The sequence below is a fragment of the Trachypithecus francoisi genome, unplaced genomic scaffold (genome assembly GCF_009764315.1).
Source record: "Trachypithecus francoisi isolate TF-2019V2 unplaced genomic scaffold, Tfra_2.0 Lachesis_group2, whole genome shotgun sequence".
In the NCBI taxonomy this organism is placed as follows: Eukaryota; Metazoa; Chordata; class Mammalia; order Primates; family Cercopithecidae; genus Trachypithecus; species Trachypithecus francoisi.
Window position 1 is genome coordinate 14,475,127 of NW_022681465.1, and position 25,977 is coordinate 14,501,103.

At 44.9% G+C, this 25,977-nt stretch overlaps 1 protein-coding gene across 4 annotated transcripts in view; it reads left to right on the forward strand.

Annotated features, from left to right (window-relative positions):
* Positions 1-25,977, forward strand: part of TRIO (trio Rho guanine nucleotide exchange factor) — a 371,755-nt gene that overhangs the window by 329,385 nt on the left and 16,393 nt on the right. For 2 of the 4 annotated variants that reach the window (XM_033178811.1, XM_033178812.1), the window contains exons 38-49: positions 2,653-2,801; positions 3,933-3,999; positions 5,354-5,457; positions 8,231-8,300; positions 10,954-11,043; positions 11,927-12,019; positions 13,088-13,138; positions 13,392-13,469; positions 14,427-14,618; positions 16,897-17,074; positions 19,304-20,097; positions 24,209-24,456. In XM_033178811.1, coding sequence (XP_033034702.1) covers positions 2,653-2,801; positions 3,933-3,999; positions 5,354-5,457; positions 8,231-8,300; positions 10,954-11,043; positions 11,927-12,019; positions 13,088-13,138; positions 13,392-13,469; positions 14,427-14,618; positions 16,897-17,074; positions 19,304-20,097; positions 24,209-24,456 — 2,114 coding nt within the window. Of the gene's footprint in view, positions 1-2,652; positions 2,802-3,932; positions 4,000-5,353; positions 5,458-8,230; positions 8,301-10,953; positions 11,044-11,926; positions 12,020-13,087; positions 13,139-13,391; positions 13,470-14,426; positions 14,619-16,896; positions 17,075-19,303; positions 20,098-20,871; positions 20,940-24,208; positions 24,457-25,977 lie in introns of those variants that run through there. The other 2 variants (XM_033178814.1, XM_033178813.1) reach the window with 2 other exon arrangements.

The following is a 25,977-nucleotide window of genomic DNA, read 5'->3' on the forward strand; positions in this document are numbered from 1 at the left end:
CCAGCTGGTTATTTTAAAGGTTGTGCATTTTTCTTGTATGTGGGCAATAGAGTAATAGTTCCCTGCTGCCACAGTGACTGTGTGAACTTGACTTTGGGATTTTCTTCTCTTCACTAATCAAAATATAAAGGGAGATACAAGAAAGAATAAAAATAAATGAAATCACATCTAACGCAAGATGTTAGAAAAACAACAGATTAAACCAAAGAAAAGCAGAAGGAATGAATTTATAGAGATAAAAGCAGAAATTAATGAGCTGGAAAACGGTAGTATAATAAAACCAAAAATTTGTTCTTTAAATATAGACATTAGGTAACCATGTCAAGAAAATAGAAAACACAAATTCCCAAAATTAAGAAATTATAAGAGAGGAAAAAACTGAGGAAATTCAAATAATCATAAGACATTACTTTGTTCATCTCTTTGATAATAAATTTAAAATGAAACCTGAATGAAATGGGCAGTTTTCTAAGAAAATATAATTTATCAAAATTAATCTCATAAGAGGTAGAATATTTCTGTAGACCTATCTTCATGTAAGAAAGAGAGGAAGTTGACAAGGACACAAAAAACAACCAAACCCAGAGAGTTTCACAAATAATTCATCCAAAATCTGTAAAGTCTCAGTGGTTGCAGTTTTGAGAGAGCCTTCTGCTGGTGACAGCCTTCTCACTCACTTTTGTGGAAGAGGCCAATGGGCCTCATGAAGGCGACAAGGACGTCTAGCCACGACTGCACCTCTTCAGGGTGTGGGCACCCTCTCGGCAGCCTGTCTTGTCAGGAAAGATCAGATCTAGGACAGGCAGCCGAGGGGCCTGGAGACTCCTTTGTTGCAGGTCGAGAAAACCAGAAGACAGGTCCCCACGGACACTGATGAAGTCCGTGACCTTACCTCCCTGCCCTCTGCAGCATCAGGGGCATCTGGAGCCTTTCTCCTTATTTTCTTTTTTTTTTTTTTCTCACTGTTCAAATGAACAGAATTCAATCTAACAGGTTTCGGCTGTCCGGGTGGGGGGTGGGGGGGCTACGGAACATTCTCCCCTCTCAAAAACAGATGTGATCTGATGAGCGTGAAACAAGCTGCACTACTCACAGCAAAACGTTTGCTTCCGGTAAAGCTCAATGGCTATTTATTTAAAAGAGTGCATTTATTTTTCAGTTCAAACTCTGTTCCTTAACTCACTTAATGTCCTGTTTTTCAAAAGTAAGATCAGCAGTTGGTGTGTTTTTTATAGCTCCAAGGGTTTTAACAAGATTGTGTATAGTACATACTTTGTGTCCTCAAAGCTCTGCTTAACGATGAAATCAGACTCTGTTACTGTGAAGAGGAAAAAATAGAACAAGTATTAGAGATTTTAGTTTATTAATGTCAAATGTTTTAAGTGAGGTATTGTTTTCTCATTTTGTGTTGTGCTGTTCAAACGAAGAATAAATTCATCAATTTTTTCCAGTTCAATTATATCTATATATCCAGTTTGTTGCTTTGGGAATGTTAAAAGAACTATGAATCTTAGGTGTTCTGTGAATCCAGGTAAAACAACAAGATTAATATGTACCAAATTAAAAGCAATGAGTCACCAGTCATTGTCACATTAATCCAAGGAGAGAAGGCACCAATATTCAACTTAGAGATTTGCTGAACACTTGCAAAGATTTGCATGAGGTTCCACCAGGGATACAGCAATAAAAACAATCACCTATAGAAACCAGAAGCTAGTAGGGGGAAGAATGTATTGCAGAAGTAATTAAGACCAACATGATTACTTTTTTTTTTTTTTTTTGAGACGGAGTCTCGCTGTGTCGCCCAGGCTGGAGTGCAGTGGCGCGATCTCGGCTCACTGCAAGCTCCGCCTCCCAGGTTCCCGCCATTCTCCCGCCTCAGCCTCCGAGTAGCTGGGACTACAGGCGCCCGCCACCGCGCCCGGCTAGTTTTTTGTATTTTTAGTAGAGACGGGGTTTCACCGTGTTAGCCAGGAGGGTCTCGATCTCCTGACCTCGTGATCCGCCCGCCTCGGCCTCCCAAAGTGCTGGGATTACAGGCTTGAGCCACCACGCCCGGCGTGATTACTATTTTGTATAGAGGGACAGATTACAAGTTGCTAGATAGAGATTAATTTTACCTGGGTGATCTGTAGGCATTGAAGTATGAGTCAAAACTATAATAGGATAATCAGGAAACAAACCAAGTTTGTTTGAACTAGAGATTGCTGACAGTCCACCAACAGGGAATGCAGGCACCATGTCCATGTGCCACACTGGCCTGACCGACACACATCCCAACAGCTCATTTGGCAGGAATATAACCAATAAGAAAATTGCTAGATATTAAATATGTGCGATATATCCAAAAATGAGTGCAGCACTCTGACGTAAGCAAGTATAACATTTCTACTTATTTGGTAATGAGAAATAGAATATATTAATGTATGTAAATTCACTATCCTTTTCATTCCAACTTGCCTCTTTTGTCCTCCTCCTTTGACTCTATTTTTTGGTTAATAGTTGGGTTTTTTGTGTTCTTAAATACTATAATTTCATAAACATAAAGATTTTATAATTTCACAAATACATTTTCTGTATTTTCTTGTCTTAGTTTCAACCAGTCATGGGCTGTAGGCAGTAAGTGTTGTTGCTTATCTCCATGTCTTCCAGGCACTGGAGGATCGTCCTAGCTCACTCCTTGTTGACCAGGGAGATAGTAGCAGCCCTTCCTTCAACCCTTCGGATAATTCCCTTCTGTCTTCCTCCTCGCCCATTGATGAGATGGAAGAAAGGAAATCCAGCTCTTTAAAGAGAAGACAGTAAGACAAATGTTTTCATTCTTACTGTTCTCCGGGTTCCCTCCTGTCTTTGTTGCATTCAAAAATGTGACTGAGATTCAGCTCTGAATTACCGAGATGAGGAGCTCCTTGGCCTCTCATTGAGTGATTGTATGTATGTAAAAGACTTAGGACCTAATAAGGGCACAGTATTCCATAGCCACGGTTTCTTGTTTTATTTGTATATGATACTTCATAAGTAAAAATGATGCAAGATAAAAATGCCTTCTGCCAGGTCTGGTGAGAAACTCCTAGACTTTTTATTGTATCTGTGATTGTGAAAGAAAAAGTCATGTAAAATTAGAACCAGTCCCAAAAACTTGAGTATTCTTCAAATATACTTTACTAGTAGGTGTTTCTCAATTCCAGTAAAGCAGCATATGGTGAAAAGAGTCCTGAAAAATGTTACAAAAGGTTTAAACTTGCCTTTGGAGAAGAAAAAAAAAAACGTAAGCTACAAAACGGCAGAGACTGGATGTTTTCTTTAGCACAGTATCCCAGCACCTCCAATGGTGCTGGACACGTGAGAGGTGCCAGGTTGATGCTGGTCGAATGAATGACTGAACAACACGTGAATGAACCTTTTCAGGCCAATTGAGGTTGTTTGCTATGCTGATCAAATGATTGTCTTCTATTATCTGAGTGGCCTTAAACGGTTACTGAATGTTACAAACAGAAATACTTGTGAGTGATGTGATTAGACCCAAGGCTTTAAACATCTGAATTAAAAGTTTTTTTGTATGGCCAGTGAAGGTTAAAATGACTTAATCAGATTTTTAAAAGCCACCTCCTTTACTGTCATGGCTTTGTCATAAAGTTGTGTCTAAGCTTCTTTGTTGTCCCTGTATGTGATCGGAATCCAGAAGGGTGAATTCACCCGGATTGCCCTCATGCACTGTGCCTAAGTGTCTTTTGACCTCTGGCGCTCTCGGGGTCAACCACTGGAACCCTGTAAGTGATTTGGGAACCTCCAGAATTTAACACCCAGATGTACAAATTTGATACATTACTATTCAGTCCCGGAAGGAGTCTGCCCTGACCAGGAGCAGAGGTACAAAAAAATTCACTTAGAAAACAGAGTTTGGGTGATAAACACTATCTTTCTCTCTCCAGCTATGTTTTGCAAGAATTGGTGGAGACAGAGCGTGACTATGTACGGGACCTTGGCTATGTGGTTGAGGTGTGTATTGCCAGAAATTTAGTAACTTTGTATCAGCCCCAGGAGTTGTCCAAAGTAGTATCCTGTTAGACAGTTGAATACCTCTCAAAAAGCTTTAAAAACGTTTTTGACCCAAAATAAAAAATAACCAACAAAGTATTTCCAAAAAATTACATTTAGCCAATTATCTTTACCATCTGTATTCAGTTGTAAATGCTTTTTCACATAGTGTATCTTGACATCATCTTTTTAACAATTAAAATTTATAATTATTATAAATAAGAATTTAATATTATTATTAAATGAGACGAAGTAAGTATATTATACTTAGTAGATAGGAATCTTGCCTTCATTGTTTCACAAGAGTGTGGGTATCACTACAGAAAGGAAGGCCTTACTGGTTGAAAAAGTCAGTGTGGCCCAGGTGTGAGTTTGGTTCCATCCTGAATCCACCCAGGTTCAGAGCTTGGACTGTGGCTGCAGCAGGTCATTTACCGATAGTTTTGTGCTGAATACATTGCCATTTGCATGGACCGGAAGTTGCCAAGCACCGTAGCCATAGCAAACCACTGCCTTTTGTACTGGATCGAGAGCCATCTGTAGGCTAATCCCTGCCAGTCGATTTGGGGATTAGTCAGATTAAGAAACTCAACTCATCAAAAAGCTGTTTTTGTAGTATAAAATTTTATGTTTATTCTTTCACCTTTGCAGATTTGTACAGGACAATACTTTTTGGTTACACATCCCATTAAAAGTACCAGCTATTACAGTTAATTGTGTAACACAAAAGAGTTAACATGCTTGATTTGTCTGCAGTCATTGTTAACAATGAGACAAGCAACATATGAGTACTTAAGAGGTTCTTGTACGGACTCAATTAAATAGAAATTTTAAGCCACATTTTAGCAGCATATTCAATCAACTGTTGTTTAAAAATCAATTTATAAAAATATTATTAAACCCTTATTTAACAGATGACACAAATAATCCAAAAAGAAAAGAACATCTTTCTGTTTCTAAGAGATAAATGCTGAAAACAGGAGATATGATTCTGACCAAATATTTAATATTTACAAACTATTTTAATGAAACCATTTACATTTATGTAAACTTCTTTAATTCCTTAGAAGAATTTTGATCTGTGAGTGCTGAACAGTCCAGGGAAAGAAAATTACAGCAATAAATGTAATGGGTATATTCCAAGTATCAATTAAGGATACTTTTCATATCAGGTTTTTTGTTTGTTTTTAGATAAAGAACTGGTTACAAGACAGTGCATGCATTGGTTTTGCCCTCTGTGACTATTAATCAGTAAGCCACTAATTGATTCAGACATATTCCATGAAATACGCTTATCATAACTGTTTAATTGTAGGGCTACATGGCACTTATGAAAGAAGATGGTGTTCCTGATGACATGAAAGGAAAAGACAAAATTGTGTTTGGCAACATCCATCAGATTTACGACTGGCACAGAGAGTACGTAAACATGCATTGTGCCCGATGGTGTGCAAAGCACCTGCACTTGCTAAACCGAGGCAGGCCAGGCCAAAGGGAATTTGTTCTGTTCATTATATTACCTGCGTAGCCTCCTGGAAGGAGCTGGTGCAAAAGAGATATTGATATACCCAGGAATTCTGCAGTAGCATTTGGTGGCAAGGGGAGAATCTCGTCTCTTGTTCGTGCTGGTCCATGTCAAGAGTCTATGGAAGGGAGTAGCTGGAAGCACCAGCGTGGAGCCAGCTGCCGGAGCTGCTGGCCTGGTCCTGACCTTGAGCCCTCAGCCTCCTTACTGTACACTTCCATGCTTCATCTGCACACCCACATTATGATATTACCAACCTTGTGGATTTTTTGTGAAGAGTGACTGAGTTAATACTTTTACAAAGCACTTAGAACAACATCTGCATAAAATAAGCCTCAATAAGTATTTCTAACCAGAACTGCAGCCATCTTTAGAATAAATACAAGTTATCATTAGAGGACCTCGAAGACACTTATTTGTCCAATTATTTTATGTTATTTTTATTTTATAGAGACAGAGTCTCGCTCTGTCACCAAACTGGAGTGTAATAGTGTGTCATAGCTCACTGCAGCCTTGAACTCCTGGATTCAGGTGACCCTCCCGCCTCAGCATCTCTCAGCATCTGTAGTAGCTGGGGCTACAGGCACACAGCACCATGCGCATCTAACTTTTTTATTTTTCGTAGAGACACAGGGTCTTGCTGTGTTGCCTAAGGTGGTCTTGAACTCCTGGGCTCAAGCAGTCTTCCCACCTCAGCCTCCCAAAGTGCTGAGATTACAGGCATGAGCCACCACACCTGGCCCATCTCAATTTTTAATGGAAAAAGTAGACATGATTAACCATGAAATTCGACTCTGATACCACTACGTTCCCCACACGTATCCTATTCAGGAGGCGGTCCATCTTGGGGCTGGTGCTACGTAGCTCACCTTGGCTACCAGAGCTTGTCAACTTACCTGTCCCTTTAGGTCACTTTGCTTATAATTTTAAAAATCCTTCATCATCTGAGGATTGCTTAATGCTGGCCACTGGTCTTCCAGTGGAATGTTCCAGGTGCACTGTCTGCTCCGGTTACCTGGCAGGGCCTTCTGCTCTCCTGTCTTGATGCAGCTGCTCCTCCCTCTGTACAGTGTGGAGCACGATGTCATCACCTCCAAAGCTCTGGCCTCTCTCTGAAGCTGAGCTCCAATACTTGCTTCTGCATTAGGCCTGGGTGTTCCCAGTCAGACTCCTTTTCTTCTGCAGAAGCAGATGGGAATATGCTCTTTTAAACTATGAAATACTGGACAGATATAAGGAGAAACTGCCATGGCATGTATCAAGCAGTGTTGTTATTTCTGTACTTCTCCCTTATAATAGAATGTAAAACCTTTGAACCCAGGTCAGAGAGGTCTTTATTTTTGTATCCCCTGTGATGTCCAATGTATTTGGATTTACAGATAAATGACTGGTAAACTTTAGAAACAGCACTCCAGTTTATAGCTCTGTGCTGTAGATTTACTGAAAGTCTACAATGAAACCAATTCAAAAAGGGATATTTTGTATTATGATTTAGTCTCCTGCTTCCAAGGCTGGTTTTTAAGGCTGTGAAGGGAAGCTGAAAATGACACAGTGTTTCTGGGATGTCCAGACAGAGAAACTGCATCCAGAGATGCTATCCACCACAGCAGGGATAGTAAATCCCTTAGTACAACATTAATTGGCATGGTGGTTTGGGGGTTAATGTAATACCAAATATTAACATAAATAAAAATATTAACATAAAAAAAAGTAAGTGATAACTAGGGTGGACATATATCTTAAAAGACAACTACAGCCCAGAAAACAATGAACATTGTTGTCCTGCAGCTATGTTGTCACTGTGATGATACCTAATTTTAATCTTAAAGGGAGCTGATACTTATAACCTAGAAGTGGATTTTGATAACATTTGAGAAAGCTTCATAAACCTGACACGGGTAACATATTTAGTTTTGTATATCTGCTGTCCAGTTTGAGTCTCTAAAAATTATCTTAGAATGAATATGAAATTCGCAGGTATAAAGACCAAGTTTTCAGAAATAAATGTCCAAGTACTTTGAAGCATCTATTTTTCACTCATTATTCAGCCGAGGATATTAGCACTTGTGTCCTTGAACAGAGATGAGAATGTTTGCTGTCCAAAGACCAGGAAGGTTACCAGCCAAGGGATGCACAGTCGTGCCTCATCTCCTGTGACTTTGTATTCCTTTAGGCTTTGTAGCTTAACAAAAGGTTTTCCTTGTACTTGTTAAGTTTCCGTGTATTTGTTAAATGTATGCTTCACACTTCGCAGTTGCTCATGTCAGAACAGACTATTGAAAATGTAAACCTGGCCAGGCACAGTGGCTCACGCCTGTAATCCCAGCACGTTGGGAGGCCAAGGCAAGCAGATCACTTGAGATCAGGAGTTCGAGGCCAGCCTAGCCAACATGGTGAAACCCTGTCTGTACTAAAAATGCAAAAAAATTAGCCAGGCATAGTGGTGCATGCCTGTAACCCCAGCTACTTGGGAGACTGAGGCAGGAGAATCGCTTGAACCCAGGAGACAGAGGTTGCAGTGAACCAAGATCACACCATTGCAGTCCAGCCTGATAGAGTGATACTCTCTCAAAAAAAAGAAAAGAAAAGAAAAAGAAAAAATGTTAACCTAAATCTAAAGTTAGAAGGCCACACTGGAAATAGTTCTAATATTTTCTTTCTTTTCAGCTTTTTTTTAGGAGAGTTAGAGAAGTGCCTTGAAGATCCAGAAAAACTAGGATCCCTTTTTGTTAAACACGTAAGTACGATAGCATTGCTTATATCCTGTTCTGATGGTGTCATCTTTAGTCATTGGTTTGTCGGATTAAAGGAGAACTCACTTACACTTTACATGAGTGCGTATGTTTAAGATAAAATCAAACCGCATGGTGTTAGTGAGTTGGAATTAAAATCCCTTTTTCAACATGAGTTACCTCCTTTCCCAGTCACCTGGCTGCAGCTGGCTATTTGGCTAGCAACAGCACAGGTTGGTTAGAGAGGACCAGAGCCAGGCCTGAACAGTATCATTTGGGGTGTCTGAGCAGGCAGGTATTGTTGAGTGGAGATGTAACTGTACCTGCAGTGTGTTTAACATAACAGCCACATAGTGTGTATATCTAAAATAAGTGTATTAACATTGAAGTTTTTTGTTTTTTGGAAAAATCATCATATATTTTTAGAAGTTAGTGACAGGAGTTTTTGCATTCTTGCCAGTCTCTTTAATGTCTTGTTGAATAAAAAGACAGCTGGATTTTTGTATCTGCTTCTGCATCTAACTCATTGCTATGTTTTTTGGTTCAAGTATCCAAACAAATCCATCCTCACACACATGTAGTTAGAAAAGGATGAGTATTTTAATAGCCTTTTCAGATAATTATATGGTTTTCTTAGAGGCTACCCCAAAACTTGACAATTGATCATTTCTTAAAGGTCAGTTGCAATATGGAATCTGAAAACCTACCCATGAACTTCTCCCTTGCTGTGACATTAAATACATGTTAATTAAATACATTTAATGTTTCTATTGGGCTTCGAGGCTCCTGCAGCCATGCGGGGTCCTGTGACATCAGGCATCAGTCCACCGGAAGCTATCAAGTGACTGACTTAGGCAGATCTTCCAGAGATTGGCATGTTTCATTACACAGTCTCCAAAAATCCAGTTTTTTAACTTTGCCACCCATCTCTTTGAAGGCTTTAAGTGTCGTGAAGTTCATAGTGGCAGATATATATTTCCCAAAATTTTAATTTTTTGCTTGAAAGCTGTAATTTTCACTAACAAACACTGCCAGTTGTTTGCCTTGAAATGACAGGCTTATTTTGTTCATGTTCAAGATGTCTAGCAGATACCCAAGAGTAAATAATTACAGTTTGTGTCAATCATTCTTCCAAGTAAAAATGGTGGTCCATTAAAAAAAGTGGTTAGTTCCACTCACAGCTCAGTTACGTAAGTGCTTTTTCTTGAGACATTTATCAAGTGCAATTCAAGTGTTATGTGGACATCATCTTGTCACAAGAATGTTAAGGTATATACTCCCTGGTTGAGTTTTAATAAAAAGAATAATGTTTACTCATCCAGGACATTCTTAAGTGAAGCTGTTTGTTTTTTGTTTTTTTTTTTTTACTATAAATTTGTGGCAGTGAACAGTTTTTGCTAAGGTGCCAGCAATTTCACCCACCATTGGTTTTGCACATCAGCACAGATGTCAGCACAATGAAGAGGACAACTGACATCTTAGTGGTGTTTAGAAAATAGTTCTGACCTAACGGAGCCACTGAAAGACCTCAGGGGGCACTGGAGGTCTGCACACTCTACTTTGAAGATCACTGATTTATGGAAAGGCTCATTGTCTACATTTTTTTTCCCTCTGCCTTTATGATTTGAGATTAAAGAGCTTTTTCTTCTCTACTAAAACCAACCAGGCTTACTAGGACTGTTGGCAGGGTTTGGAGTGATGGCAGTAATTCTTTGTTTAATAGAAAGAAGGGTGTTTCTGGCCGGGCGCGGTGGCTCACACCTGTAATCCCAGCTCTTTGGGAAGCCGAGGCAGGCGGATCACGAGTTCAGGAGATGGAGACCATCCTGGCTAACACGGTGAAACCCCGTCTTTACCAAAAAAGACAGAAAAAATTAGCCAGGTGTAGTGGCGGGCGCCTGTAGTCCCAGCTACTCGGGAGGCAGAGGCAGGAGAATGGCGTGAACCCGGGAGGCGGAGCTTGCAGTGAGCCGAGATGACGTCACTGCACTCCAGCCTGGGCAACAGAGCCAGACTCCGTCTCAAAAAAAAAAAAAAAAAAAAGGAAGGGTGTTTCAGCCAGGTGCAGTGGCTAGTGGCTCATGCCTGTAATCCCAACACTTTGGGCGGCCAAGGCAGGAGGGTTGCCTGAGGCTAGGAGTTTTGAGACCAGGCTGGGCAAAAAAGCAAGACTCCATCCCTACAAAAAGAAAAAAAATTAAAAATTAGCCAGGCATGGTGACACACATCTGTAATCCTAGCTACTCAGAGGCGGAGGTGGGAGGATCGCTTGAGCCTGGGAGTTTAAGGCTTCAGTGAGCCATGATCACACCACTGCCCTCCTACCTGGACAACAGAGTGAGACACTGTCTCTTTAAAAAAACAAACAAACAAACAAAACACAGTGTTCTTTTGCTACTTATGGTACTTGTCGGTATTTGGTACTGTAAAGTGAAGGGTTTGGTGTGTGGGGAGTGATGGGGAAGGACTGGTTGTGGAGCTCCACCATAGAATGCTGATCTACATCATGAACCTGGGGTTTACTGCCGAGAGCCTTAGCCATGCAGCTTGGTTTTAAGATGATTCCCTTTATGAATGTGCTGAAATGTGTGTGTGCTCTTGTATTCTAATCCAGCTTCCCATTGTTATAACCCGACTGTTTGCCTTTTTTATTCCTAGGAGAGAAGGTTGCACATGTACATAGTTTATTGTCAAAATAAACCAAAGTCTGAGCACATTGTCTCAGAATACATTGATACCTTTTTTGAGGTAAGATCTAAGATACAAACAGAAAGTATTTCTGAATCTTTTGTTCCAACTGATTTCCAAAAATTAAAGTATCATTGGTTTCCCAGGAGACTAATTTCCAAAGAAAATTAGCCTGAGTGGGCCGGGCACGGTGGCTCAAGCCTGTAATCCCAGCACTTTGGGAGGCCGAGACGGGCGGATCACGAGGTCAGGAGATCGAGACCATCCTGGCGAACACGGTGAAACCCCGTCTCTACTAAAAAAATTTAAAAAACTAGCCGGGCGAGGTGGCGGGTGCCTGTAGTCCCAGCTACTCGGGAGGCTGAGGCAGGAGAATGGCGTAAACCCGGGAGGGAGAGCTTGCAGTGAGCTGAGATCCGGCCACTGCACTCCAGCCTGGGCGACAGAGCCAGACTCCGTCTCAAAAAAAAAAAAAGAAAATTAGCCTGAGTGGTAAGACTTCTGAACCTGTGTTTCTTTCCTATAAATCCGAGAAATGAGTATGAATTTAGTCTGTGGTCATACCCCTGGCATTCAGAAGACTGCAGTCATTGTTAAAAATAAGGGTTTTTATAAGTGTTACACTTAAGTCTCATTACAAATCCAGAATAATTTATGTTCTAAACTTGTAGCCTAAAAATAATATATATATTTATATGAATAAAAGAACACAATTGCAAAAATGTCATTAAACAAGCATAAAAGACTGCTTTGAAAAACAACTCAGGTGAAAGTGTGAAACTTGGAAATTCTGTGAACTAGCAAAGCTCTAGTTAGTCTAGTGCTTTTTTTTTCCTCGTTACTTTTACTGCCAGTGTTGTAATCTTTCTGACAATTACAAAGACTAAAAATTTGCCCTTTAATGAACAGCCCATACAATCTTTTCTCTCTCTTAAAACCGCAGGACTTAAAGCAGCGTCTTGGCCACAGGTTGCAGCTCACGGATCTGTTGATCAAACCAGTGCAGAGAATCATGAAGTATCAGCTGTTACTGAAGGTGAGGAGGTGGCGGGACAGACTCTGGTGTCAGGAGTGCGTTTGCTGAGAAACTAAGACTCAGTGGGGGAAAGAAGGATTTGGTAGGACAGGGGAATCATTTGTGTAACAAGTATATTATTTCTGTTAAGTTAATCCTTAAAAATTTAAGAAAACACTTCAAACAATTTTCTCAATTTTTTATTTACATCAAGTTCGGAATGAAAATATCAGTAAAAGTGAATTTTTGCCCCCAACCACAGACCTTGGAATGCTAATGATTTTTCTTCTGCTCTATCAACTTTAATTATTTTCTAATCTTCTTGGAACCTTGGATAAAAGTAAATTTGTAATCCCTTTGTATTCCTCTCTGTTGGCTTAACACTAGCGCTTGGTTGATTTAAATTCTTAAGCATAAGTGAAGGCAGAGTCACATGTTTTTCTGTGATAAAAGTGACTTCAAGTGTAATGAGATTCCTTCATATACAGCACTTAGGACCTGGATATAGAGAGGGACAAAGAGTTTGTCTTGCGTTAAACAGGAACCATCAGATAGATCTGGTCTGACTCTGTGTACTGCAGCTTGAAATCCACATAGGAATGCCTTTTTGTTGTGTTACTGAGAGAGCAATATGATAAAGTAGAACTAAAGCACCAGACAGGTCTGGTGGTGCACACCTGTAGCCCTGGCTACTTGGGAGGCTGAGGCAGGAAGATAGCTTGAGGCAAGAAGATAGCTTGAGGCAAGGAGTTGGAGGCTGCAGTGAGCTATGAGTGCTCCTTTGAATAGCCACTGCACTCCAGCCTGGACAGCATAGTGAGAACTTGTCTATTAAAAAAAAAAAGAAAAAATGCTTTCAGAACTAAAGTGTCTGGCACAGTGTGAGTGGTCAAAAGGTTAGCTTGTGTGCAGTGTCTCATTCCTGTAGTCCCAGCTACTCAGGAGGCTGAAGCAAGAGGATCACTTGGGGCCAGGAGTTCAAGACCAGCTTGAGCAACATAGTGAGACCCTGTCTCTTAACAAAATAATAAAAGGACAGTTCCTGTTGTCTTTGTCACCATTATCATGTCCTGTCCATTTCCCTTGCAGGACTTCCTCAAGTATTCCAAAAAGGCCAGCCTGGATACATCAGAATTAGAGGTACATGCGTCAGTGACTGTGCCCCCCCAAATCCCCACCAGCCTCTTTTCCTACTCCCCTAGTATCTCCTAACAGTGGTCTCGCCCTGGGAGGGATCAGAGCAGTGGGTGACAGTCTCTCCAGTGCATCTCCATGAGCCCTGCACACTAGGGGGTGGGGAAGAAGAACAGAACTTCTTCAGGTCAGAGGGTGAGCACATCAGATTTTCCCCAGAGGAACTTGAACCTCCACTCTTCTCTCTCCCCTCCCGCAGAGAGCTGTGGAAGTCATGTGCATAGTACCCAGGCGGTGCAACGACATGATGAACGTGGGGCGGCTGCAAGGATTCGACGTAATGCGGCTCTTGTTCTTTAAGAGAGCTCCTCTGCCTTCCCTCTTTCTTTTGTCTTGGATTATTTCTCTCCATGGGGAGAAAGCTGATCCTTTTCACTTGGTTTTCTGGCTTCTCTCACTTTACTTCAATCTGATGGATATTTTCTTTCCTTTTTTTTTTGGTGCGTTTGATTTGCTTTTGGGGACTTGCCTGTGCTCAAAGCCCAGCGCCTCATGGCAGAAACAAGCAGGACTGGGCTTTGTCTCTTGGGCCCAGTAGTGTAAGAACTGAGTTTCCTTTCCTCAGCATTTAAGACCATGGTAGCTATGGCTATAGTAGGACCTAGGAGGCCCCACTCTCTCATCTCTGGGACCTGATACTTCCTCGTTAGTTTAAGATACGTTTACTTGAGTTGCTAGATTATTCATATTACGTATTACCTATTACGTATCCTCAGGATGAATTCAGAACCAGAATCTTCTTTTAAAAATTTGACTATTGAGTTAAGGAGGCGGGAGAAATTTTTATTTTCTTGCCTACTGTTTTGCTAGAGAATTAACATTGACAGTTCTAGTGCTGTGGTTCTCTCTGAAGCACACACAGAGGCCGCTGGAGGCCTTCTGAAAACTCCTCTGCATGCCTGATGATTTCCTGCTGGGCCTGCTGGTGGCCCAGGGGCCACACTTTGAGAACCACTGTTCTAGTATAAACCAGACATTTAAAATTCCACTTTTAATCTGTAACTGTAACTGAGGCGCCAGAGGTCTTGACAAACATTGGCAAGAATTTTATTTAGATAATTATTCTATTTAGGGCCAAGAATAGTAAAAGAAAAAAAAAATTAAGCTCCGTAAATTAATAAAAGAAAAATACATTATTCTATAGGAGGAAATCGAAAGAAAACAGAGCTTCAGATAATTTAGAATGCAATGTTTTCTTCTCCCCTTCCTTTTCCCCCTTTATTTCTTGTTTTAGGGGAAAATCGTTGCCCAGGGTAAACTGCTCTTGCAGGACACATTCTTGGTCACAGACCAAGATGCAGGACTTCTGCCTCGCTGCAGAGAGAGGCGCATCTTCCTCTTTGAGCAGATCGTCATATTCAGTGAGCCACTTGATAAAAAGAAGGGCTTCTCCATGCCAGGATTCCTGTTTAAGAACAGTATCAAGGTAATGTGTGTCTGTGTGTGTTTTCTCTGTGCCAGCGCATGTACCCATCACTCCAATAAACACTGTTTCCTTTTAATGATGACATACCCTGATGCTTGGTTTAAGTATTTGAGAATTTTCTAGTATATTTCAGAGCCTTTGAATTCACCCATTTCTCTTTTTACCGTCTGTGTTCTTGAGTGGCTAATGTCTTGTGCACACCTCTGTGTGACCACAGCCATTCATTCTTAGATGAGGACTGGTCATGGGTAGTGTTTATGCACCGCCTTCTCTAGGACCATGGAAAACTGGTTTAAATTTGATAGCACGGATTTGGGGGATTGTTCTGTGATCAGAGAAGAAGCTAACTCGGTATCTTCTTCTCTTCCCCCACTCACCAAGGAGGTACTGAGCACTCAGCAGCCGACGTGAGGGCTCCAGGAATGGCCCAGTTGGATGCCCTCCCTGCCCTGATGTAGCTTATCCTCTAATAGGAAAGGAAGACAAAGGGACAAAGAAAATAATTGCAAATGGCCCTCAAGTCTATAAAAGGGACAAACCAAGGGTGAGGTAGAGGAGAGCAGAGGGCAGGCCTGAGGTCCCGGCAGATGACTCCTGGGAGATACACGCCCCCGCCAGGGTCCTCCTGGCTCTGCAGCTGTGCAGAGCCTGAGGTCAGAAGGGAGATGCACTTCCTTTTGGTAGGGCCTCCTGTCCTACACCGTCAGGGAAGGGGAACTCTCAGACCGTGCACATCTGCGGGCATCACAGCACACAGGCAGAACATTGCATCCTTCCCCATCCGGCTCCCTGCTCAGGCTTTTGTTGACTGTCCCCAGCAGCCTTCACTTTTCTAAACCTGGGGTGGGTCTGTCCACGGGCACAGATGCCAGGCTGGGGGGTCTCTGCCCACCAGCACCTAGGAAGGCTCTGGAACCAGACAGCTGGGGAAGGAGGCTGCCTCTGCATGAGGCTGGGCTGCGGGCCCTCACACCTCCCACCACCCACCTGCCCCTCCAGACTCTGCCTTTTGAGGCCCCTTACCCTGAGGCCATGTCAGGCACAGACCTTCTGGGCTCACCACTACACCTGAGCCTCCACCCATCCCCTGAACTGTGTGCCCATCCCCTGAGCTGCGCCTATATTCTGAACTGCACCCATCCCCTGGACGGCAGCCATCATCCGAACTGTGCACCCATCACCTCAACTGTGCACCCATACGCTGAACTGCACCCATACGCTGAGCTGCACCCATCCCCTGGACTGCAGCCATCATCTGAACTACTCCCAACCCCTGCACTGCACCCATCCATCCCCTGCACTGCACCCATCCCCTGAGAACTGCCTACCCATTCTTCTCACAAGTCTTTCGTCAGAAAATCACTCCAGCACCGTAGGAATTTCATATATATTTTTTACATACTGTTTTTGTAAAATTCTCTGACGTATTTTAATCATGATATCATATACACTTTTATAACAGGTTATAAAATTGGTTATCAAATATTGATATTTGAGATTTGTTTAATGGTGTCATTTACTCCCTGGGAAGTAAGAGATAAATACTGAGGCATCATAGAGGGGTTTGGGAAACAGGTAATCCCAGACCCATATTTCTAGTTAATTGTTCAGGCTGTTTGTTCAAACTATTAGTTAGTTTAACAGCCTTGTAATCCCCATGTACCTCAGTTAAGAGGCATTGAAAAGCTTCAGGTGTTTTCTGAGGCAGTAAAAATGGCAGTTCAACTGAAAAGTGCTTGTTTCAGGATTGAGGTAGGATGAACTTCACTTTGCTCTTGGCCAGTGGAGATCAATGTGCTTTAATTTTTTATTGTGGTAAAATACACATAACATAAATGTGCCGTCTTTAATTGCCTAGCTCTGTGGGATTAAGAGCATTCATGTTGTGTAGCCATCACCATCATGTCTTCACAACTCTTCATCTTGCAGAGCTAAAGCCCTGGACCCATTAAACAGTAACTCCCCACTTCCCCATTCCCAAGCCCCTGGCAACCTCCACCCTGTCTATTCCCACATTTGAGTGCTCTAAGGACCTCCTGTAAATGAAATCATAACAATACTTGTATTTTGGAACTGGCATATTTGACTTAGCATAACGTCTCCAAGGTTCATCCGTGTCATAGTGTATGTTGGAATTTCTTTCCTCATTAAGGCTGAAAAACTGTCCACATAGCCCACATTTGCTTGGTCCATTCATCAGTCAATGGACATAGGGCTTGCTTCCTTTCCACCTGTTAGCTATTATGAATAATGCTTTCTTTTTTTTTTTTTTTTTAAGGTGAGTTGCCTTTGCCTGGAGGAAAATGTGGAAAATGATCCCTGTAAATTTGCTCTGACATCAAGGACGGGTGACGTGGTAGAGACCTTCATTTTGCATTCATCTAGTCCAAGTGTCCGGCAAACTTGGATCCATGAAATCAACCAAATTTTAGAAAACCAGCGCAATTTTTTAAATGGTAATATGTGTTCTGTTACTAGATGTGTGCTTTCTTTCCTAATGTACTCACTTGTATTTATCTTCCCTCTCCCATTCATATCCATAGTAATGACAGAACTTAGCACTCACCACTCTTCAGGCACTGCCTAGATACTGCTTTATTTCATCTTCACAACCACCCTGTGTGGCCAGTAGTACTTTTATTATCCCCTCTTTACAGATGAGAAAGCTGGGGCACTGAGTGGCTGAGTAATTTGCCTCGAGTCCCACAAGTTGTTGAGGGCAGAGTCAGGATGCAGAGTGGCCATCTGGCTGTTGGTCTGTGCCCCTCGTAGCCACACTGTCCCACACATAACATGTGTGAGGGCCCTGTCCTAGGAAGAGGAGTTTGCACGAAGAACACCAGGAAGATGGCACTGGCCAGAGACATTCACAAGGGACTTGCACACCCACACCTCCATTCCCCATTAAAAAAATAAGAGACGGGGGCCAGGCGCGGTGGCTCAAGCCTATAATCCCAGCACTTTGGGAGGCGGAGGTAGGCAGATCACCTGAGGTCAGGAGTTTGAGATCAGCCTGACCAACATGGAGAAACCTTGTCTCTACTAAAAATACAAAAAAATTAGCTGGGCGTGGTGGTGCATGCCTGTAATCCCAGCTACTCAGGAGGCTGAGGCAGGAGAATCACTTGAACCCGGAAGGTGGAGATTGCAGTGAGCTGAGATCACACCATTGCACTACAGCCTGGGCAACAAGAGTGAAACTCCGTCTCAAAAAAAAAAAAAAAACTGACAGTTCGGTCCTGCCCTGCTTCCATGACTTGAGGGATTGCAGAGATGCTGCAGAACACAGCAGGCATGGCCACCCTATCCTTTCATTGCCTCTTAATGTATTTGATCTCTTTGCAACTGTTGGCTTCAACACTAGCTTTTAATTTGGTGATCAGCGAAGAACTTTGAGAATTCAGTTGGAAGCTATGTGCCCATATCATCTGTGTCTTCTGGGTTCTTTCCTTCATGTTCATATTCATGTTCTGCATCTATGCCTGCGCAAGCTCAATAGGATGTTGTAATGTTCTCTGTCACAAGAAAGCCACCTCTACACCTTGCATGACATTCAAGAGCCAGGAACATAGGCACTCAGTGAAAAATCTCAAGCTTCATGGCATTTTTAACCAAGTGTTATCTGCTGCCTGGATGTTAACTCCAAATTTCCATCCTGCTTGCAAGCTGATAATCGTTTACATCTGCAGCTAGGGGTGGGCGCTTGAGGATAGGGAGGGACAGTTCCTCGGGCACCGAAGAGGTTTAATGTATTGTTTTTATGTGGTGCATTTAGTTCCAATCCCTAGCTTGGAATTGAGAATGCTCTAAATTTTCATCACTGTCTTTAAAATAGAATGACCTACCCCCAGATTGCACGCATGGTCTATGATGTCAAAGTTTACTTGACACCCACTCAGTTAAGGAACTAATAATAGCTATCGCAGAGGATTAAAGGAGATCGCTAACGGGGTGGGAGCCTGGGACCCTTGCACCTGCTTCTTGCACACCCCTTACTCCTGGAAGAGGCTGTGGCCAGCACAGAGTTTGTAAACTGCCTCTGGCTCCACAGTGCTTGCTCACACATGCCTGGGGCTGGGGGGCTGCAATCTGCTTGTCGTATTTTTCAAAGGCTTTAACACTTCAAGAGTTTGTTCATGTTTCCATATATGTTATTTTGGCCTGATTCCTATGTTTTTCTACAATGAAGATGTAAGAAAACTCAGACACCCAAGTCAAGAGATGGGACAGCCTCCCGTCCCAGGGGCCTTGGGGAGCGCCTTAGCTTCTCTCGGGGCTGTGTTCAGCCTGCAGAGCAGAGGTAGTCTGTGAAACCACCTCCACGGCAGCCCCAGGGTTTCTTTTTCACCCCAGGACTCTGGTTTAGGAAAGAGCTTTGCGGAAGGCAGTTGGTAGCTGGAGGAGTTCTACTCAAATCTGTTGCCTTGGTCTTCCGGTCCATACTGGCCCTTTGTCCGGGATGTGCTGAGGAATGCAGCCCCTTAGTAAGCCCGCTGCACTCAGCGGACATCCCAGTCCCTTGGCAAGCAGGGGCCTCTTCTAGCTCTACTGATAGGTGGAGTTGCTCTGCACCCCTGCACGGGTGGCTGCCCCATGACCCATCCCAGGGTGGGTCCTGTTCCTTCCTCACCCGGCAGCGTGCTCCTTGGTGCCCTGACCCAGCTTCTCGCTGTCTTGTCTTACAGCCTTGACATCGCCAATCGAGTACCAGAGGAACCACAGCGGGGGCGGCGGCGGCAGCGGGGGCAGCGGCGGGGGTGGGGGCAGCGGCGGCAGCGGGGCCCCCAGTGGCAGCAGCGGCCACAGTGGCGGCCCCGGCAGCTGCGGTGGTGCCCCCAGCACGAGCAGGAGCCGGCCCTCCCGGATCCCCCAGCCTGTCCGACACCACCCCCCCGTGCTGGTCTCCTCTGCAGCCTCGAGCCAGGCAGAGGCAGACAAGATGTCAGGTACGTCCACCCCCGGGCCCTCTCTGCCTACCCCCGGCGCGGCCCCTGAGGCCGGCCCCAGCGCGCCCAGCAGGCGGCCCCCCGGCGCGGACTCTGAGGGGTCCGAGCGAGAAGCGGAGCCGATCCCCAAGATGAAGGTGCTGGAGAGCCCCAGGAAATGCGCCGCGAACGCCTCGGGGCCGAGCCCAGACGCCCACGCCAAGGACGCGCGCGCAAGCTTGGGCGCCCTGCCGCTTGGGAAGCCCCGGCCTGGGGCCGCGTCACCGCTGAACTCGCCGCTCTCCAGCGCGGTCCCTTCGCCTCTCGGCAAGGAGCCCTTCCCCCCCAGCAGCCCCCTGCAGAAGGGGGGCTCCTTCTGGAGCTCCATCCCCGCCTCCCCCGCCAGCCGGCCCGGCTCCTTCACCTTCCCGGGGGACAGCGACTCCCTCCAGCGGCAGACACCCCGCCACGCGGCCCCCGGCAAGGACACTGACCGCATGAGCACGTGCTCGTCGGCCAGCGAGCAGTCCGTGCAGTCCACCCAGAGCAACGGGGTAAGCGCGTCGGGGGGCCCGCGCCCGCCCGCCCCCCTGCCTCTGTCCCGCCAGCTCCTCTAAACGCCGCCGCGGCTGTCCTCACTAACTCGGCTGCCCAGCGCTCTCCGCCGCCCGCTGCGGCCTCTACCCCGGACCGGGCTAACCCTCCTGCAGGCCGGCCCATGGCTCTACTAACTACTCCTTGCTTTGTTCGTGTCTTCTAATAAGAGCAAGCCGATCATTAACCTTCTCAACGCAGCGTCTTTTGGTTTCTTCCGTTTCCAGCCAGCAGAATATCTTCTTGGAACTTTCTTTTTTAACCTCTGCCTTTCCTCACGCACCTATTTTTTGGAGGGGTCCTTTTCCCTGCTCTCTACCTCCTGTTTAAATTGAAACCTGTACACTTTAAGCTTTTTGCTCATCGCTTGGTTTTGCTCTTTTATGCCTTAAATTATCTTTGCGGCATTTTTGACTCATCTGCTGGGGAAGACCATTCCCTCAAGAAAACTTCCAACAGCAACTCAAAGCAAACTAAGATGACAAAATGGGGGGAAAGAATCTGTCCACTGGGAACGCTTTACGTCACCGTGTTGCTCTGGAAGACAGAGACTGCTCTGGGGCACCTGGCGAGGCGGCTCTGCAGTGCAGGCTGGGGCCGGTCCCTGCGGCCTGCTGGGCTCTGGCCTCCTTTGGCCCATCACTCATGCTGCCGTCTCAAGCACAAGGGTTGCTGTGGTGGGTTTTCCCTCTGTTTCCTGCTTCCTCACTGCCCTACCCACCTGTTTCCTACAGGGCAGATGGCCTGGCCCGTAACACTTTCCTGAAGGCATGCGTGAGTGAATAGAACTGTTCTAATGAGTGTATGTTTGAACGCTTTATAAATTTTTAAATACATTTCTCTAAAAGGGTCTGTGTCTCTCTTTATATTAAAAAAAAATCTAGCTTTTGCATGTCTTTCTCTTTCCTCTGGACTTATTAATGCCTTCATTGGTTTGACTTGGTCTTATCCTTTCCTACTATTTTTTGTTATGTATTTTGTTAAACTCTATATTTAATTGGGGAAGAAATTAACAAATGGGTCTTAATACATTTATTTACAATTGAATGGCCGGGTAGGCATCCGCTGTCATGGCCACCGTACTGTGTCCTGCAGAACAAGGCGGCCTTTCAGTTAAGTTGGACATGCTAGGTAGACAAGTATGCTAGGTGGGTGAGCACAGATTTGAGTCTGCTGGGGAGTGATGGGGAGATGCAGTCAACCCAGTGACGGGCTATACCCATCAGCACTTAGTTGGATACTCAATATCCAGGTGTGGCCTTATAGCTGTGACCCTCACTGAATCTGCCAGTTAGCATCTGGAGCTCATCATAGCCTGGACACATTTCCATTCAGCACAGGAGACTTCAGAGGCTCTGTTTCAAAATTAACACTTCAACTGCTCCAAGACAGGAACCAATGCCAGTCTTCTCTGGACATGCGTGAGAAGACATGAAAAATGGCCACACCCTGGCTGCATCCCGAATGCTCTCTGTGAAGCCAAGGCGCAGTCTGCAGAGGGCACATGTTCCCGTGAGCTTTAGGTTGGGAAAGTTGCCTTTGCTTTCTCTCTTCCTCTTCCCACTTGTTCTCATGTGGCAGGGAACCTGGAAAGGGAACTCACTGAACAGGATTTCAGACAAGTCAAAATGCCTTACAGAAAGGCCCTAGAGGCCTAGGAAGACTCCAGAGCTCCGAAGTGGGGCTTTAAAAATGCTCTCCAGGCTGGGCACAGCGGCTCACACCTGTAATCCCAGCGCTTTGGGAGGCTGAGACGGGTGGATCACAAGGTCAGGAGTTCGAGGCCAGCATGATGAAACCCCATCTCTACTAAAAATAAAAAAATATTAGCCCAGCATGGTGGCACGCACCTGTAGTCCCAGCTACTTGGGAGACTGAGGCAGGAGAATTGCTTGAACTCGGAAGATCACGCCATTGCACTCCAGCCTGGATGACAGAGGGAGACTCCGTCTCAAAAAAAAAAAAAAAAAATGCCCTCCAGGACTCTGAAGTATATCAGTTAGAAGGGGCCACAGCCCTGCCCGGCCCCCACGTATTTGCACTTCTGTCCCCCTGGAGATCTGCAAAGGCCTCCTTCCTCCTTGACCACTTCTGTCAAGCTGTCTGTGGTCACAGTCAAGCAGCTGTACCCAGCCCACAGCCCGGCTCCTTCTCCCTTTAGATGTGCAGCTTCTGCAAAGCTCTGCTGAGAGCAGGAGTGACATGCGTGTGGATCAACCAAACCATGACTGCACCAGTCCTTCCTGTGGCTCTGTGGTCTGGCCTTTTGGCCTCCTTTATTGGGCAGCAATAAAAGTGCACACACATTGCAGTCACTCCAGTCCTGCCTTTCTTGCACAGGCCAAGTGGCCAGTGCCAGCTCACTGACCTTCCACTCTGAGAGACTGATAACCACGCCCACTGGGGGGGTGTTGGTGAGAATTAAGTAGGATAGACTTGAAATGCCTAGTACATAGGAGGTGCTCAGAAAATACTAGTAGTTATGATTGTAGTAGCAAAATGCTCTAATTATGAGAATGTAGCTTGGTATATTACCAAAAGCAGCTATGCTGCAGAAGTTGGTTTTTTTTTTTTAATATTCTTGGAAATTTAGCTTTGTAATGTCAAAACTCTTGAGCATTGCCATATAAGTCAGAATACTAAAGTCCATGCTAAAAGTATAATGCATAAATGAGTATGCACAAGCCAAAGCCTGCCCTGTACAGCATCCTTTTTTGCTGAGGAGCCACAGGCAACCAGTGGGCACCCACAGGGACAAGAACAGGAAGCAGACTCCTCCACGGCAGAGACAAGGAACAGGAGCTAGGCAGCACCGCCATGTTTTAAGTATGCACCACAGGTCTAGATTCATAGCCCTGGCACCTGGAATTCCCAGTGGCTGGTGTATATGGCTTTCTCAGGCTTGACCTCATGGAGGAGGGCTGGAGGTCTCTCCTCTCTGGTCCTCTTGGCCAGCTACAGCAGTCCACCACCTGCTCCAGCATGTCCTGATACTGGCTCAGTAGACCAGGGCTGAAAGGCGGTAGAGCAGGGTTGTCTGACTAATTGCATCTGCACTCACCCGGGATCTGCCCAGGGCATCAGAGAGCCCAGCAGAAGCTAGCACCTTTGGAGTCTTGGGAATCCATGAACATCCCGATAGTACCCTCAGTGGAAGGAAGCCTTTGAGCACAAGTTCACGGGAACGAGGCACCAGATGCTGTTTCTCATGTCCTGACTAGATAGAGGGGACTTGGGCAAGATACAGCTTCAGGAGTTGTCAGGGGATCTGCATTTCTTCTCCACCCAGAACCATAGGCCACACACTAGTTGGGAGTTTGGAACAAACACTGCCGTTTGTGTTTCTTCTCCTCAGCAGCTGCCACCACTCTGTGTGTGGCATGGGTAGGGCCTTAAGAAATCTTCTCTGTCTTGCTATTGCAATCCTGCCTCATGGGCTGGGCCACTCACCACATACTGAGTTCCTGCTGCATGTCAGCCCTGTGACTGAAGAGATCGGGTCCCACGGGGGCAGCGGCATAAGGGTGGGGGTACACATCCCACACCAGAATCCGTTCCCAAAGCTTGAATCACAGCACCTGTGGCGAGCAGCACTGGGATGTTTTGTGATGTGTTCCCGTAACAGCAGAGCCTTGGGGACACTTGAGTCATGCAAGCTCCTAAGAGTGACACCCAGCAAGTTCACACGCTGGAGACAGAGTCACTCTCCATACAAGCAGAATAGTGATAGATTTACGTTCAGGGTTTCCATGTTCTTCTTTTTAAAGAGAAGAAGTAGAAATGATTAAGCATGTCAGCAACGAGCTTCCAAAACCAGAGAGTCATTATTGCAGTGAATTTTTTAAGAGCATCCCTAAACTGATTTTTAGAGAAATTGCATTTTCAGTTATTGAAATAGATGCACATAGTTAGCCAGAGGGTAAAGGAAACGTTGAAAGTTTCTCAGTGCCGGCCTGGTGAGCCCTGCACAGGGTCGTGGTGCCACGGGGCACACTGACAAGGGATTTCATGTGATCAGGTCTCGTTTCAGTTCCTCCCTGCCTTTCTCTGTCTTCCTCTGTCCCTCTGCAGAGTGAAAGCAGCAGCAGTAGCAACATCTCCACCATGTTGGTGACACACGATTACACGGCAGTGAAGGAGGATGAGATCAACGTCTACCAAGGAGAGGTCGTTCAAATTCTGGCCAGCAACCAGCAGAACATGTTTCTGGTGTTCCGAGCCGCCACTGACCAGTGCCCCGCAGCCGAGGGCTGGATTCCGGGCTTTGTCCTGGGCCACACCAGTGCGGTCATCGTGGAGAACCCCGACGGGACTCTCAAGTGAGTGCTTGACAGTAACGGTGGCCTGGCAGGCAGCAGAGGGAGGGGCACAGCGCCCATGAGGCACATGACCTCGGATGGGGTAAGCATTTGGAAGGGGGAGCCGTGCTGGTGTGTGAGTACAGGCTCAGCTCTGAGCACGTGGGAAGATGGACGGCCTTCCGTCTCACACACTCAGACTCACAGGGTCTTTGAATAATCTGCATTTAGAAATAGCCTGTTCTAGCACATTGTTCAGGAATCCCATTTGACAGCTTTTTGTGTTAATCATAACTCAAGAAAGTGTTGTTGTTTTTCTTTTTAAGAAACCTAAGGGGAAAATATCCCCTATCTTTGTTTCTCTGAAATACGTTCTCAGGCCCCATGTTAGTCAGGGTCCTTCAGAGGAGCGGGACCAGTAGGGAGTGTACAGAGATGTCGGCGTAGACACAGGCTCACCCCGGTTTTTTGTGTGCTTTGCTTTAATGTGCTTTGAAGACATTGCCTTTTTTATGCAAGTTTTGTGGCAACCCCTATGTCAAGCAAGTCTCTCGGTGCCATTGTCCAACAACATATGCTCACACTCTGTATTTGTGTCACATTTTGGTGATTCTCAAATATTTCTCACATTTTGTTATTGTATTTGTTATGGTGATATGTAGTTAGTGATGTTTGATATTACCATTATCATTGTGTTGAGGAACAATGAACTGCACACATACAAGATACCAAACATAATAAATGTGTGTTCTGACTGCTCCACCAACTGTCCATTCCCCCTTGTGTCTCCCTCTCCTCAGGCCTGCCTGAGACACAACAATATCGAAACTAGACCAGTTAATAACCCTGCAGTGGCCCCTAAATGTTCAAGTGGAAGAGTAATGTGTCTCTCACTTTAAATCAAAACCCAGAAGCTTAGTGAGGAAGGCATGTCAAAAGTGGATATAGGCCGAAAGCTAAGCCTCTTGCACCAAACAGTTAGCTAAATTGTGAATGCAAAGGAAATAAAAGTGCAACCCCACTAAACACACAAATAGTAAGAAGGCGAAACAGCCTTTGCTGAGACAGAGAAAGTTTGAGTGGTCTGGATAGATCAAACCAGCCACAACCTTGCGTTAAGCCAAAGCCCAACCCAGAACAAGGCCCCATCTCTCTCCAATTCTATAAAGACTGAGAGAGATGAGGAAACTGCAGAAGAAAAGTTGCAAACTAGCAGAGGTTGATTCATGAGGTTTAAGGAAAGCTAATCCTGTAACATAAAAGGGTTAGGGGCTAATGCAGCTGGTGACGTGAAGTTGAATCCAATGCGCATTTACCCTTCTGAAAATCCTAGGGTCCTTAAGAATCATGCTAATCATCACACCTTATATACCAAAAGGCTAATTCAGTTAAGAAACACGAAGCCGGTTTTGCTGCATTGAGTAGTATTTTGCTGAATTTGATGGAGGTTTTTACAACTCTTCCTCCCCCTGGAGTGCCTGCTGTGGCAGCGGCACCTACTCTGCCTGTGCTCTAGAAATGAAACAACAGAGCCTGGCTGAC